At 42.8% G+C, this 14,008-nt stretch overlaps 1 protein-coding gene across 2 annotated transcripts in view; it reads left to right on the top strand.

The window, feature by feature from the left end:
* Positions 1 to 14,008, top strand: part of SI (sucrase-isomaltase) — a 293,147-nt gene that overhangs the window by 243,500 nt on the left and 35,639 nt on the right. For both annotated transcript variants that reach the window (XM_066600648.1, XM_066600657.1), the window contains exons 59-61: positions 2,645 to 2,761; positions 5,201 to 5,285; positions 13,318 to 13,456. In XM_066600648.1, coding sequence (XP_066456745.1) covers positions 2,645 to 2,761; positions 5,201 to 5,285; positions 13,318 to 13,456 — 341 coding nt within the window. The remainder of the gene's footprint in view (positions 1 to 2,644; positions 2,762 to 5,200; positions 5,286 to 13,317; positions 13,457 to 14,008) is intronic.

Here is a 14,008-nt window from a genome sequence, read left to right as displayed (position 1 = left end):
GGCGTACAAATGTCGTATTTTTTGCAGGTGCGAGTATTTTGCGCCAGTAAAAGAAAGACATGTGAACACACCATTGGAAACCAATGGTTTTATCAGACATACATTTTTTGCACACATAGGTGCTTGCAAAAAAACGCATGTCTGACTTTCCCCTTTAAGTGTAAAATTGAACCCTCAGTTTAATTAAATATGTATGTCTCCCAGAATTTTATATTGTGACACCCACCATAGATATTGATTAACTAATGATGTTTAAAATTTAAACAGCATCAATTTAGTCAAAACGGCCTGAAGATACACTAAATTGATCACACTGTTTGATGGATCTGGTGCATCTGATAGACTTAAAGCCACTTTTCTATTGCTTATACCATGTCTTGTGGCTTACTTATGACATTGCAAAGGATATTCCTAGAAACCCCAAATAATATGTTGCTAGGGCTTCAAATTAGTAGTGAAGTTTAAGCAGGCCTACAAATCAGAATCAGTGACACACAGACAATTTTTTGTATTCCAAGGAATTCTAAAGCTTATTCTAAAAACATAGACCTTTATGCAGAAAGAAAGGGGGTGACTTTATGCCAAAGCTGTATACAAGTTGTTTTGAGAAATATCGAGGCGACAAATGATAACAGGCATCGCTGCATAACACGTGCAAAGTCTCAACATATAGCAAGTGTAGTATGAGAAACAAACATTTGATTGAAAAACAGACAAACAATACATTTTCTCACTAAACTTAAGACTAGAGATGATCGAGTACCAAAATGCTCGGGTGCTCGTTATTCGAGTCGAGCTTTTCGTAATATTCAAGAGCTCTATTCGAGTAACAAACCCCATTGAAGTCAATGGGAGACTCGAGCATTTTTGTATTGGACCTGCTGGGTGCCGAGCTTTTTTTCTTTCCTCTCTCTCCTCTCTCTGTGGACGTGTGCACGCTGGCACGTCACAGCAGGAAGTGGTAATGCGGGGAGTGGTCGAACACGGCGTGGTACTCGCTTGAGTAATGAGCACCATTGAGTATGCTAATACTCGAAAGAGCATCAGGCTCGGATGAGCATGTTCGCTCAACTCTACTTAAGACATAACAATTACATGTTTAATGACTATCGCTGCACTAGTGTTGCTGGCTGCACGACTACTAAAGTCATATCTCAATCTGTAAAAGAATTGGGCTAAAGAGTATGAGATGCTTAAAGGAGACACTAGCTAGTTTGCAAAAAGAATTTAACTGAATCTTATAAGATGGCTGATTGGAGACAAGATGAAGAGTTAAAACCAGAACCTGTATTTTGCTCCAAAATTGTGGCACACATCATAAATAAATCTGGAGCATTTTAGGACTTCACAAACCCTAGTGGCCAGCACTTTCCAGTGATTTTTCAACACAAAATGTAATTTTAAATAAAAAGAAAGTGCTTTTTGATTTTGTCACATTGGCTATAATACTACTACAAGTTGCCTCAAAATACAGTGGCATTTTAAAAATGCAACAAATTTGTCAGCATTGTGCAACATTTTGATAAAGTTGTTGCAACTAAAGGCAACATTGCTTACAGCAAAACTAGCTTCACAAAATGATGAAATCCACCCCTCCCCCATGCACATCAGAATTCTGATGCATTTGGAATAGTAAATGTGTCTCACTGTATATTACTGATTTTCATTATGTATAAAAATATCAAATCAATCAAATTCAAGAGGCTCATCTTATGAATTAATGTTATTCATATTTATAGTTAAACACGTGTTATTTTAGAAGCATGAAGAAGCTCTAATTTGTTATGCACTAAATTGATTACCAAAAGTAAGTTTTGAAAGCTACTAAATTGAATGAATTCAATGAATGGCTGAGCGCTGCCTGTGATTAGAGCTGTGACCAATAACAGGCAGCGCTCAGCTGTCATTCAATGCTGCTTCCGCCACCCCCCCCCCCCAAAAAAATGGGCGAAAGTGCACATTTTTTCTTAGCGCTATGAGAGTTAAGTGAACACATCACAAATGAGAATGAAACTATTGAAAATCATTGGTTTCATAATCATGATTTTTCACTCACTCTCGCATAGCAGAAAAATCTATCGCCGGTGGTTATGAGCCCTGACGGTGCATGTTGTGACCAAATTCCACTAATGTGAAAGTGCCCTAAGGCCTCAGTCACACGGGCGCATCGGCACCCGTACACCGGCGCCGATGCGCCCGTGTGACTGCAGGAAAGAGACGTCTGTACCTAAAGATAGCCGTCTCTCTGCAGCGCCGGAGGAAAGAACACATGACCGGCAATGAAGCCGGTCACATGTTCTTTCCTCCAGCGCTGCAGAGAGACGGCCGTCTGCAGGTACGGCCGTCTGCTGGTGTCAGTCACACGGGCGCATCGGCGCCGGTGTACAGGTGCCGATGCGCCCGTGTGACTGAGGCCTTAGGCTGCTTTTATACACAGATTATCGTCAATTCAATCAAATCAAGTCAAGGTGCCGACTGAAATTAACATAGCTCTGCCTGCATTTTGCAGCGGAATGACTTCATGTAATAGAAGCATATGAGATGCCAGCAGATAAGACTTGTAAATCATGACATATGTGTTATTGTAATTAAGGCATCTATTGAAGTATTAATGTGACATACCTGTATAAATGTTTGTATTTAGCTGTACAGAGCTTACACAGCATTTCCAGATTTTTTCAAGAATGTCACAGTAGAATGGTGGAAGCAGGAAGTCAAAGATTTCTATGAGAAGTTCATTAAAATTGATGGTCTGTGGATTGTAAGTATGGCCTTTACTGGATTTAAAAGACGATGTTTCATAATGCATAATCTGAATGTCTATGACCCTCCTATGTCTTTAAATCTAAGTAGATTTAACATTTTGTAAAGATCAATTCTTTGCACATGATTAAAGGTATTTGAAGCTCAGTTTTTTTATTTCCAGATTCCCTGCAGATATAGACACTGCATATTGTGAAATATAGGACAGTATACATTTAGCTCCACCTAGTGACAGCTGCAGGCGGGCATCATTTTATCTATGTTTATGCAGAGTATTTCATGTTCTGTTCCATAACGGATCTCTGACCACTAGAAGGATACATTGAGAAAATATACAACACATCATTTTCAATTTAAAGCAGCACAATGATAAAAACGTGACAATCCCTTTAATATGTTGAGTTTTTTGTTTAAATATACAGCCATTTCATTTATTTTTACTGTATTGCAACTCTACTTAATAATTTTCAAATTAGACATGCTAGAATTGATTTTATTAAAAATATTTCAGTAAATCAAAGTGATTTACATTATGGTCAAACAATTTATGGTTAAAGCAAGTTTTGAATGACTTGTTAATATTTCTACTTTGCTTAATCTACAGTATAACCTAAAACTTTCAGAAAGAAACACATTTACATTTACAGATGTGTCTGACGTTCATTTTTCTTGTAATAATAATACTGAGAAGCAACAAAAAAAATGCCCAAATATGAAGATTTGAAGGTTGAAATGCAGTGTCTCTGGCACAAGCCAACATCGGGGATCCCAGTGATAATCGGCTCACTGGTCGTTGTGCTTAAAGATCTTGAACGGCATATGAAGCCACTCAATGTCGACAAAATTATCATTTGTCAGCCTGCACTGCTGGGCTCAAGGTCTTATTACATACATACATAACATCACCCTAGATGCCCAGGTGGATCCCTATGAAGGCGACCTACCAAGCTGTGATCTTACGCCTGTGCGGGGCTGTTCTATTATATCTAATGACAATGATATGAATTATTTTGATGGTAATAACAGTAGTAATCTTTATTTAGTAAGCTCCAGCATATTCCGCATCACTTCACAAATCAGAGAGCAGATGTAGAGACACAGACGTTACATACAGTATTTAAAAAAATTATTGTTCTATGTAACTACAGCCAACGATGAACAACAATTCCCTCACTTATTGTTCATTTTTTGCAAGCATGAAATTCATTGGCTCGTTCGCTAATCACTCATCTTAAACACCGGTTGCTCATTAGTTCTAAATCACTGGGACGGTGAACTGAGAGATTGAATGATCTTGTTAAAAAATTTAAGATTTAGCTTTTTGTTTAAATAGAGTCTGATTAAGGCTGGCTTCACACAAGCACATGTGTATTTGCATGCACATGACAAACGCGTTTTTGTGACACAAACATTGCTTTTTTGCACATGCATTGGAGTATTTTACTGTACTTTTTCCGTGCGCCAGTCTTGCACAAGTGCGCTTGCAAAAAAAATACACACTGATGTTCTCAGCCATTGAAATGGCTAATTAGTCTAATGAGTTCAAGATGTGTTCTTTTTCGTGCGCAATTACACAGTGTTTCACACATCTCCTAGCGTATTGCTCTCACATTTGTGCATTCCCATTGACTTCTATGGGGAAATGGTGCGCAAATGCACAAACAAATAAAACATGCTCCCATTGATTTTAATAGACAATTAAGTTCAAGTAATATGTGCTATTTTTTGGTTAACCCTTTCTAATCCACTGTCTGACGTCTGAAGACATTATGATTTAGGGCTGTACAGCTCCGATGTTGGATGATGTCCGTCGGCGTTCTCTTACTGTACATTGTCAGCCTCTCTGCTGACGGAGCCTATCCAATGTGTTACCTCATGCAGTACTGGCTTTAGCCAGCAGTTAGCACTGTTGTATAATGGCAGAAAAAGAGGAAGCCCCCTAGAAAAACAGGATACAAATTGGATTGGAAAGGGTTAATATGCATGTAAATAGAACATGCTGCGTATTTTTTTGCATGAATGAAATATGCACGCATAATACACATTGCAAATATGCCGTGTGAATAAGCCTTTAATCTGAGTTCATTACCAGAACAGTGAAAGCAAGAAGAGTGGTAAACAGGGATGAAGGAGGAGATATATGGAGGTACTGCACTGTGCAGAGCTTTATGGATGAGGGGGATAAGTTTACATTGTATTGTAAAGTGGGCTAGCAAGTAGTTCAGTGACTTACAGAGTGAAGAAGCATCTCACACCACTCATCTTGGTCAGGTTTACAGACAAGAAGGACGCATCAACAGTAAGCACATTTTAAGCGAGCCTGGTATAAACATATATCTCTCCTAAGATAAACAGTAAAAACAGTATGAGGGCAGAGTTTTTTTCCTCTGTTCATATTCTATGTATATTTGTATTTAGACTGTCCATTTATTTTTAGGATATGAATGAACCTTCAAGCTTTGTGCATGGATCTGTCAATGGGTGCAGAAATCGGACTCTGAACTGGCCTCCCTACATGCCAGGTATGGGATTTAATGTCTTATGTTAAAACTACTTTTTCCACCAGCAATTGAAGGCCAAAACTTTGCCTTATTACAACTTTGTACAACCGCTTTGACGTTTTACAAAGGTGCAATAAGGCTTCTACGGAGCCCTATTATGCCTTTATTTATTTCAAACAAAACCAACGCATGCGTATGCAAATTTTTAGTGTACATTTTCTACTTTAAATTAACCCACAGATAAAAATGACTTGTGGGCAAGTCTGGGAAATGTGATGGCCATAACCCTTTGCTCACATTGCTCACAGCTCGCTGCTCTGTAAATAGTCAGTCACGGGAGTTGTGACATGTTGCCCTATCTTGTTGAAGAAGGTAATTTGTTCTTTCTTCTGGTGTTGGTTGGCCATAAAACTGTTGAAACATGTAAAGATAAACTGATATATTCACAGATTTTAAGAAAATTGGGCCCTCTATTCATGTCCATTTTTGCTTGTGCAGTCGCATTTCATGAGTCAGGTGAGGATTTTCAGTAGACCAGCACCTCATACTTTGTAAATTCACACAACCTGTTAATAAAACCACACTTTGTCCATCATAAAGTACTGCTGTGGGCCTAAAAGTCCTCTAGCAATCACAGTCAGCAATCAAATATAGTAATTTACACGTTTAACTTTGTGGAGCTCTTTCAGTTCCTACACACATATTATTCAGTATGGTTTCAGGTTCAAAGATGTCAGCAATCACTGATATGTCGTGCGCGATAAACCAACTTGGGGCTTACTTTGTGTTGATTTTCAAGGGCTGTTGAAGGTCATGGACAACATCAGATGCCTGGACCGATAGAGGCCTCAGTTTGTTCATGTTTAAAGCAGACACAGTGTGGCCCTATTTCTGAACCAGGTTCCGAATACAACGCTTAGCAACTGATTCTATACTAGAGATGAGCGAGCACCAAAATGCTCGGGTACTCATTACTCGATCCGAACTTTTTGTAATGCTCGAGAGCTCGTTTCAAGTAACAAACCCCATTGAGTCAATGGGAAACTCGAGCATTTTTCAAAGTGACCCATGCTCTGCATGGGGGGGTGTGTGATTCACCTGAAAACATCAAAAAAGTGATGGAAACACCACAGAAATTGATAGGGAACAGCAGGGGCAGCATGCATGGATGCATCTGAGGCTCCCAGGTCGCACTATTAAGCCAAATTGTGGACAAGAGCCTGGTGGTCACCCCCCTAACAATTTAGTTGGGCCAGACCATAATCAGCAAGGCACACGCACTGGCACATCTTAGCTAAGCACCACTCTAGATGGAACGAAGGCCAATCACCACCTGCGGGTGACACCACTGCCTCTTCTCCTGTGTTACATGCTAGCATTGCTGTCCAATCTCCCCCAGGACGCAGGACTGAGCCTGCGTCCACAGCGTACTGAAATTTTTCCCAGCACAGCGTCCAGCTATCCCCATGCCAGACAGGATAAGGCGCACCCCATCGCCTACTCTATAGTCCACAGTGTACTGAAATTTTTCCCAGCGCAGTGTCCAGCTGTCCCCATCCCAGACCAGGTAAGGCACACCCCTTCGCCTACTCAGTAGTCTACAGTGTACTGAAATTTTTCCCAGCGCAGCGTCCAGCTGTCCTCATGCCACACAGTCGCTTGATAGCCACACCACCCTCATATCTATTTATAAGTGCGTATTGGATGAGGAGGAACAGGAGACACACACTGCAGAGGGTTGGCATGGCCTGGCAGCGACCCTCTTTGAAATTGTGGGCGATAGCCCACAATGCTGATGAGAATTGCTGATAAATTAACGTATGATCATAATTCCAATCCCATGCCACCTCTGTCACAAAGTTATATTAGCCACAAACGTGGGCATAAAGGGGACTCAGATGCCAGTACTTCTACACATCTCTACAATTCAACAACCCATTCTAAAACAAAAGATTTTTTTACTCAAAGTCCAGGTGAACCCCTGAGAGATTTGTTTACCAAGAGTATAGGTGAACCCTTGAAAGATTTGTTTATTAAGAGTGTAGTTGAACCCCTGAAAGATTTGTTTACCAAGAGTGCAGGTGAAAACTCTGAAAGATTTGCTTACCAAGAGTGTAGGTGAACCCCTAAAAGGATTTGTTTACCAAGAGTTTAGGTGCACCCTTGAAAGATTTGTTTACCAAGAGTGCAGGTAAAAACCTGAAAGATTTTTTGAGCGACTGCTTATACTTGCTTAATGGGATTCAGGTGGCGGTCCACCAACAGGCAAGCTACTGCCTGTCCCAGCCCCTGCCTCTCTCCGAGGGGCTTGTTAAAGAGTGCCCCAGGAAAAGATAGCATGAACTGTAAGGAAATTAGAGGCCAAAGATGGACACCGGGTTCGGATAAGTTTCCGTATGTGTGGGCGCCTTTTAAGATTGTGCTTCATAGCTGACAAATCGCAGACAAATTAATGTATGATTGTAAGTGCCATCCCATGCCACCTTCGTCGCAGCATTTCAGTAGCCACAAACGCCAGCATAGGGGAGACTCAGAGGCCTGTACTTCTACATTTTTAATGAAGAAAACAACCCATTTTAAAAAGAAGACATTTTTTTTAACCAAGATTACAGATGAGAACCTGAAAGATTTTTTGAGTGACAGAGAAGCTGAAAGATTTTTTGAGCGACAGTGCAGGATATTTGTTTACCAAGAGTATAGGTGAGCCCCTGAAAGATTTGTTTATCAAGAGCATAGGCAAACCCCTGAAACATTTGTGTACCAAGAGCATAGGTGAACTCCTGAAAGATTTGTTTACCCAGAGTTCAGGTAAACCCCTGAATATTTCTTAACATAGAGCTCATACTTGCTTAATTGGATCCAGGTGGCGGTCCACTGACTGGCAAGCTACTAGGTGTCCCAGTCCTTCCTCTCCCTGAGGGGCTTTTTAACCTGTGCCCTAGGGAAAGACAGCATGTACTATGAAGAAATTAGAGTGGCCAAACCAGGATAATTCATTATGTCTTGGTGTCAGATAGCTGGACACTGCGCTGGGATACATTTGTGTACTCTGTGGGTGTATGAAGCTGGAACCAGCATGTTTGCTGTACTCTAGTGGTGAACCTCTTCAAAATTGGGGGCAAAAACCTGGAGGAGGCCCTCAGAAAAAATTTTTTGACAGAGCCTGGAGGCAGCTCTCCGAAAAAAATAGTTTTTACAGAGCCTTTTGGCCCTCTGAAGAATTGGCTGTTCAGCGTGCAGACATGCTGGTTTAGGAGGAGGAGAAGGAGGAAGATTAGAGAAGGATAGACCAAGCTAATTTAATGTTAAGCTGCTTTCAACTGGTGGGGAAGAGAAATCTGGGGAAATCCTGGCTTTGTTCATCTTAAAAAGTGTAAGCCTGTCGGCGCTGTCAGTTGACAGGTGGGCACTAAACATCCTCTCTGATAACACGCTAGCAGCAGGGCAGGCCAGCACCTCCAAGGCGTACAGCGCAAGTTCGTGCCACGTGTCCAACTTTGAAACCCAATAGTTGTATGGAGCAGAGGGATCATGGAGGACGTTGGTATGGTCGGCTATGTACTCCCTCACCATCTTTTTACACTGTTCCCTCCTACTCAGCCTAGACTGGAGAGTGGTGACACAGACTGACTGGGGTACCATAAAACTGGCAAAGGCCTTGGAGAGTGTTCCCCTGCCTGCACTGGATATGCTACCTGTTCCCCTCCTCTCCCCTGCTAATTGGCCCACTGAACTACGTCCTCTACCACTAGCATTGTCAGATGAGAAGTTTAGTATCAGCTTTTCCACTAGGGCCTTGTGGTATTTCATCACTCTCGTACTCCTTTCCTCTTCGGAATGAGAGTGGAAAGGTTCTCCTTAAATCATGGGTCTAGAAGGGTGAACAACCCAGTAATCCATGTTGGCCAGAATGCATCTAACGCGAAGGTCACGGGAAAGGCAACTTAACAAGAAGTCAGCCATGTCTGCAGTGTCCCAGTATGCAACACATCGCTGTCCTCACTAGGAGGATGACTCTCAGTCTCCTCCTTCTCCTCCTCTTCAGGCCATAAACTCTGAACAGATGTGAAGGAAGTAGCATGGGTCCCCTTTGCAGTGTGGGCAGCAATCTTTCCCCCCTTCTCTTCCTCCTCCAAAACGCGCTGAGAAACAAACATGAGGGTGATCTGACTATCAAGCGATGATTTGTCATCCCCCATCTCCTGTTCTATGCGCAAAGTGTTGACCTTAATGTTTAGCAGCGATCTTCTCAGCAGGCAAAGCAGCGGGATGTTTACACTGATAATTGTGGCATCGCCGCTCACAATGTGTTTTGACTCCTCAAAGTTTCCTAACGCCTGACAGATGTCAGACATCCATGCCCACTCCTCTGTGAAGAAGTGCGGAGGCTGACTACCACTCCAATGGGCATGTTGCAGCTGGTATGTAACAATGGTTCTATGCTGCTCTTAAACCCTGGCCAACATGTGCAAAGTTAAATTCCAGTGCATGGGCCCGTTGCACAACAGTCGGCGAACTGGCAGCACACGCGACGCACCTTGCTGAGCAGCTTAGACAAATTGGAGTAGTTTTTAAGAAAGCGCTGAACCACCAGATTGAACATGTGGGCTAGCATTGCACGTGTGTCAGTCTGCCAAGCTGCAGAGCTGCCACCAGGTTACGCCCATGGTCACACATGACCATGCTTGGTTGTAGGTTCAGCGGCGAAAGCCACAGATCTGTCTGCTCCGTCAAACCCTGTAACAGCTCTTGGGCAGTGTGCCTTTTGTCACCTAAGCTCAGGAGTTTCAGCATGACCTGTTGACACTTCCCCACAGCAGTGCTGCAGCGCCTTGAGCTACTGACTGAAGGCGACATGCTCACCGATGGTAATTGAGAGGTGGAGGAGGAGGAGAAGGGGGGTTGGAGGAGGTGGCATAATAAGCTGGAGAAACCATAACCGAAGTAGGACTCGCAATCCTCGGTGTGGGTAGCACGTGAGCGGACTCAGGGTCAGACTCGGTCCCAGCCTCCACCAGGTTAACCCAATGTGCCGTCAGGGAGATGTAGTGTCCCAGCCCGCCAGCACTTGTCCTCGTGTAGGTGGTTAAGTGGACCTTCCCAGTAACCGCATTGGTGAGGGCATGGTTGATATTCTGTGACACGTGTTGCTGTAGGGCAGGGATGGCATAGTGGGAAAAATAGTAGCGACTGGGGACCGAGTAGCGAGGGACGGCTACCGCCATGAGGTTGCGGAAAGTCTCCGTTTCTACCAGCCTATATGGCAGCATCTCCAGGCTCAACAGTTTGGAGATATGCACGTTTAGCGATTGTGCACTCGGGTGGGTGGCTGTATATTTGTTTGTGTTATGGACAGCTGAACGCTGCCCTGGGACACATTGGTGGAGGCAGTGGTGGACCATGCAGGTGAAAGGGTGGGTGCAGAGCGGGAAATGCTCGTGCCTGCATCCTCGGAGGGGGATTGCATCTCAGTGCCAGCATGTGACATAGGTGAAGAGGCAGTGGTGTGACCCGCAGGCGGTGAATGGCCTTCGTTCCCCCTCGTTGGGTGCTTAGCTATCAAATGCCTGCGCATGCTGGTGGTGGTCAGGCTGGTATTGGTAGCTCCCCTGCTAATCTTGATGCAGCACAGGTTGCACACCACTGTTCGTCGGTCGTCCGCGCTCTCATTAAAGAACCTCCAGACCTTCGAAACACCTAGCCCTCTGCACGAGAGCTTGTTGAAAGGAGGTATTTTACGTATGCTTTAAGCCAAAAATAGACAGTGTAAAATGTGTACAGTCTTGTTATATAGTGTGGATCGAGTGGACACACACTAAGGGTATTTTACGTACTCTTTAAGCCAAACATAGACAGTGTAAAATGTGTACAGTCTTGTTATATAGTGCGGATAGACGGGACACACACTAAGGGTATTTTGCATACACTTTAGCAAAAAATAGACAGTGTAAAATGTGTACAATCTTGTTATATTGTGTGGATCAACAGGACACACACTTGGGCCTATTATGCAAATGCTTTCAGCCAAAAACAAATAAAAGAAATGAAAAATGAGAAGTTTTGTTAGTTCCTATATAGTCTTTGCACACCAGTAGCAGTACACTGTATACACCCAGTAAAAGTATGCAGTATACAGCCGGGATGCTTGTGAATGCTTTGTGCGCACCACTGGTCCCAGGCAGCCAAACTGATGATGCACAAAAGTGGAGTTGTAGTCCTAAAAAGGACTGTTGGATTCTTTTGAAGATGGATCCCTGCCTAAATCCTCCTTCTAACCTACACTAACACTCTCCCTGATTCACATCAACTCTGTCCCTCAGCTAATCCAGCCTCCGTGTGAGGCGAGCATCAGGTGACCTTAGTTTTTATGATGCTAGGTTACCTGCTCCGACCATCCAATCACTGCTATAGACGTGCACAGAGTCGGCACGTCATAGCAGGAGGTGCCAAAGTCTTCCCTGCATGTTCATTGGTTAAAAAAGCCACTAAACATGTGGGGAGGAAAGGGTGAAATTTTCTCGAACACTGTGTGGTGCTCGCTCGAATAACGAGTACTTTTGAGTATGCTAATGCTCGAACGAGCATCAAGCTTGGACGAGCATGCTTGCTCATCTCTATTCTATACTTAAGTGCTTGTCGGTGAAGGCCTCATGCTTTTAGTTAATTGGTCCACTTCGCACATATACTTCTACTATAACTATCCGCTGTTGCAGGAAGAACACCATCTTTCTGATGCGATGTGTACAGAAAGAATAAATATCGGGGTAAAATAAAGTCAGACCACTAGACATGGGGCAAAATGACTTTGCCGACAAGGGGCTAAATACGGCCTCCTCCAAAGAGTACAGTGCCGGGATTGGAGGCCCTCCCTATATAGTGTATTAACATAGATAACTATGTCTTTATTTGGCCTAGCATACTATGCTACCACTAGAGATAATCAAAAGTTGAAGTAAATGGCTTGCCCATGGGGTTTGGCAAAAGGAGAACAGTTTTAAATTCATCATCATAGAATCAGCCAACCTGGAGTGTTATGTTAAATTAGAAAATAAATCTTCTATGAATCCATACAGCACCATTCTGGATAACATTTTCAGCACGGAGAGAGAAAGTTCAGGTAAACCAATGTGCCACGGCCTGGACAACCAGGTTTACAAAAGCAAATAAAGCTAAATGTTAAGGTTTAGTTTATCACCCAGGTCTATATTATCTATATATTTATTAAACAGGAAGGCTTCCGATAGAGGAGATGAACCATAGGCCTCATATTAAAAATAGCAACCATCTCTTAGCTACTAGACAACATTTTTTTTTTTTGGCCCGGGATGTTAAAGGGGTTGTCCTGCGAAAGCAAGTGGGGGTATACACTTCTGTATGGCCATATTAATGCACTTTGTAATGTACATTGTGCATTAATTATGAGCCATACAGAAGTTATCAAAAGTTATTCACTTACCTGCTCCGTTGCTGGCGTCCTCGTCTCCATGGTTGCCGTCTAATTTTCGCCGTCTAATGGCCAAATTAGACGCGCTTGCGCAGTCCGGGTCTTCTTATCTTCTCAATGGGGCTCCGTGTAGCTCCGTGTAGCTCCGCCCCGTCACGTTCCGATTCCAGCCAATCAGGAGGCTGGAATCGGCAATGGACCGCACAGAAGAGCTGCGGTCCACGGAGGGAGAAGATCCCGGCGGCTATCTTCAACCGGTAAGTAAGAAGTCACCGGAGCGCGGGGATTCAGGTAAGCGCTGTGCGGTGTTCTTTTTTAACCCCTGCATCGGGGTTGTCTCGCGCCGAACGGGGGGGGGGGGGGGTTGAAAAAAAAAAAACCCGTTTCGGCGCGGGACAACCCCTTTAAAGTAGATATACAGTGACAGATAATTAAATACATGTATTGAATTTCAGTTAGATCAGTCTATTTACAACATAGCAACAAAATTAAAATATAAATCATCAGTGTCTTCTAATAGTTATGGTCATGAAATCTGTACTATTATGTTTAATGTTGCATTGCATAATAAATATACAAATTAGGTTAATATATAACATTTGCTTTTAGCTTTGAATTCAAAAATTGATGGATTAGCGCACAAGACTTTATGTATGGAAAGTCAACAGTTCCTCCCAGATGGCACCCCAGTGAGACATTACGATGTTCACAATCTGTATGGATGGTCCCATGCTAAGCCTTCACATGAGTAAGTAAAATAATTTTATTATTGTACTACCAATAAAAAACAAGTACACGGCCAAGGTTGGTTTAAGTATTATGATAAAGCCCTCTGCCATTTTTGTTTGCATTTAATCCTACCATAATGCTGCTGAAATGATATGGCCTTAGAAAATGTCTAATACCACTAAACAGTGCCTGAACTATAACACCATATAGTAAACATAAAACTGAGCCATATATTGTTGCTGTTGTTAGCCGTTTAGTCGTTCACGACCCTCGGCAACCCTACAGGCTTCCCCCTCCATGTTTTTCGGTTTTGCACTGCTTCTTTCACTTGTGTGATATCTATTCCAGTATGAGCTTTGACAGTATCAGCCATCGTGTCCTTTGACGTCCACGTCTTCTTTTACTACTGATCTGTCCAAGCATTATAGGTTTCTCTAGTGACTCTGCTCGCATTACATGGCCAAAATACGTGAGTCTGAGTCTGGTTATCTTGCTCTTCAGTGATATTTTGGGTCTTATATGATTCAGGACAGTTTCCAAATACTACTTCATAGTGTCATAATAGTTATAA

Source organism: Eleutherodactylus coqui, chromosome 1 (genome assembly GCF_035609145.1).
Source record: "Eleutherodactylus coqui strain aEleCoq1 chromosome 1, aEleCoq1.hap1, whole genome shotgun sequence".
NCBI lineage: Eukaryota > Metazoa > Chordata > Amphibia > Anura > Eleutherodactylidae > Eleutherodactylus > Eleutherodactylus coqui.
This window is presented reverse-complemented; position numbering and strand designations above follow the sequence as displayed.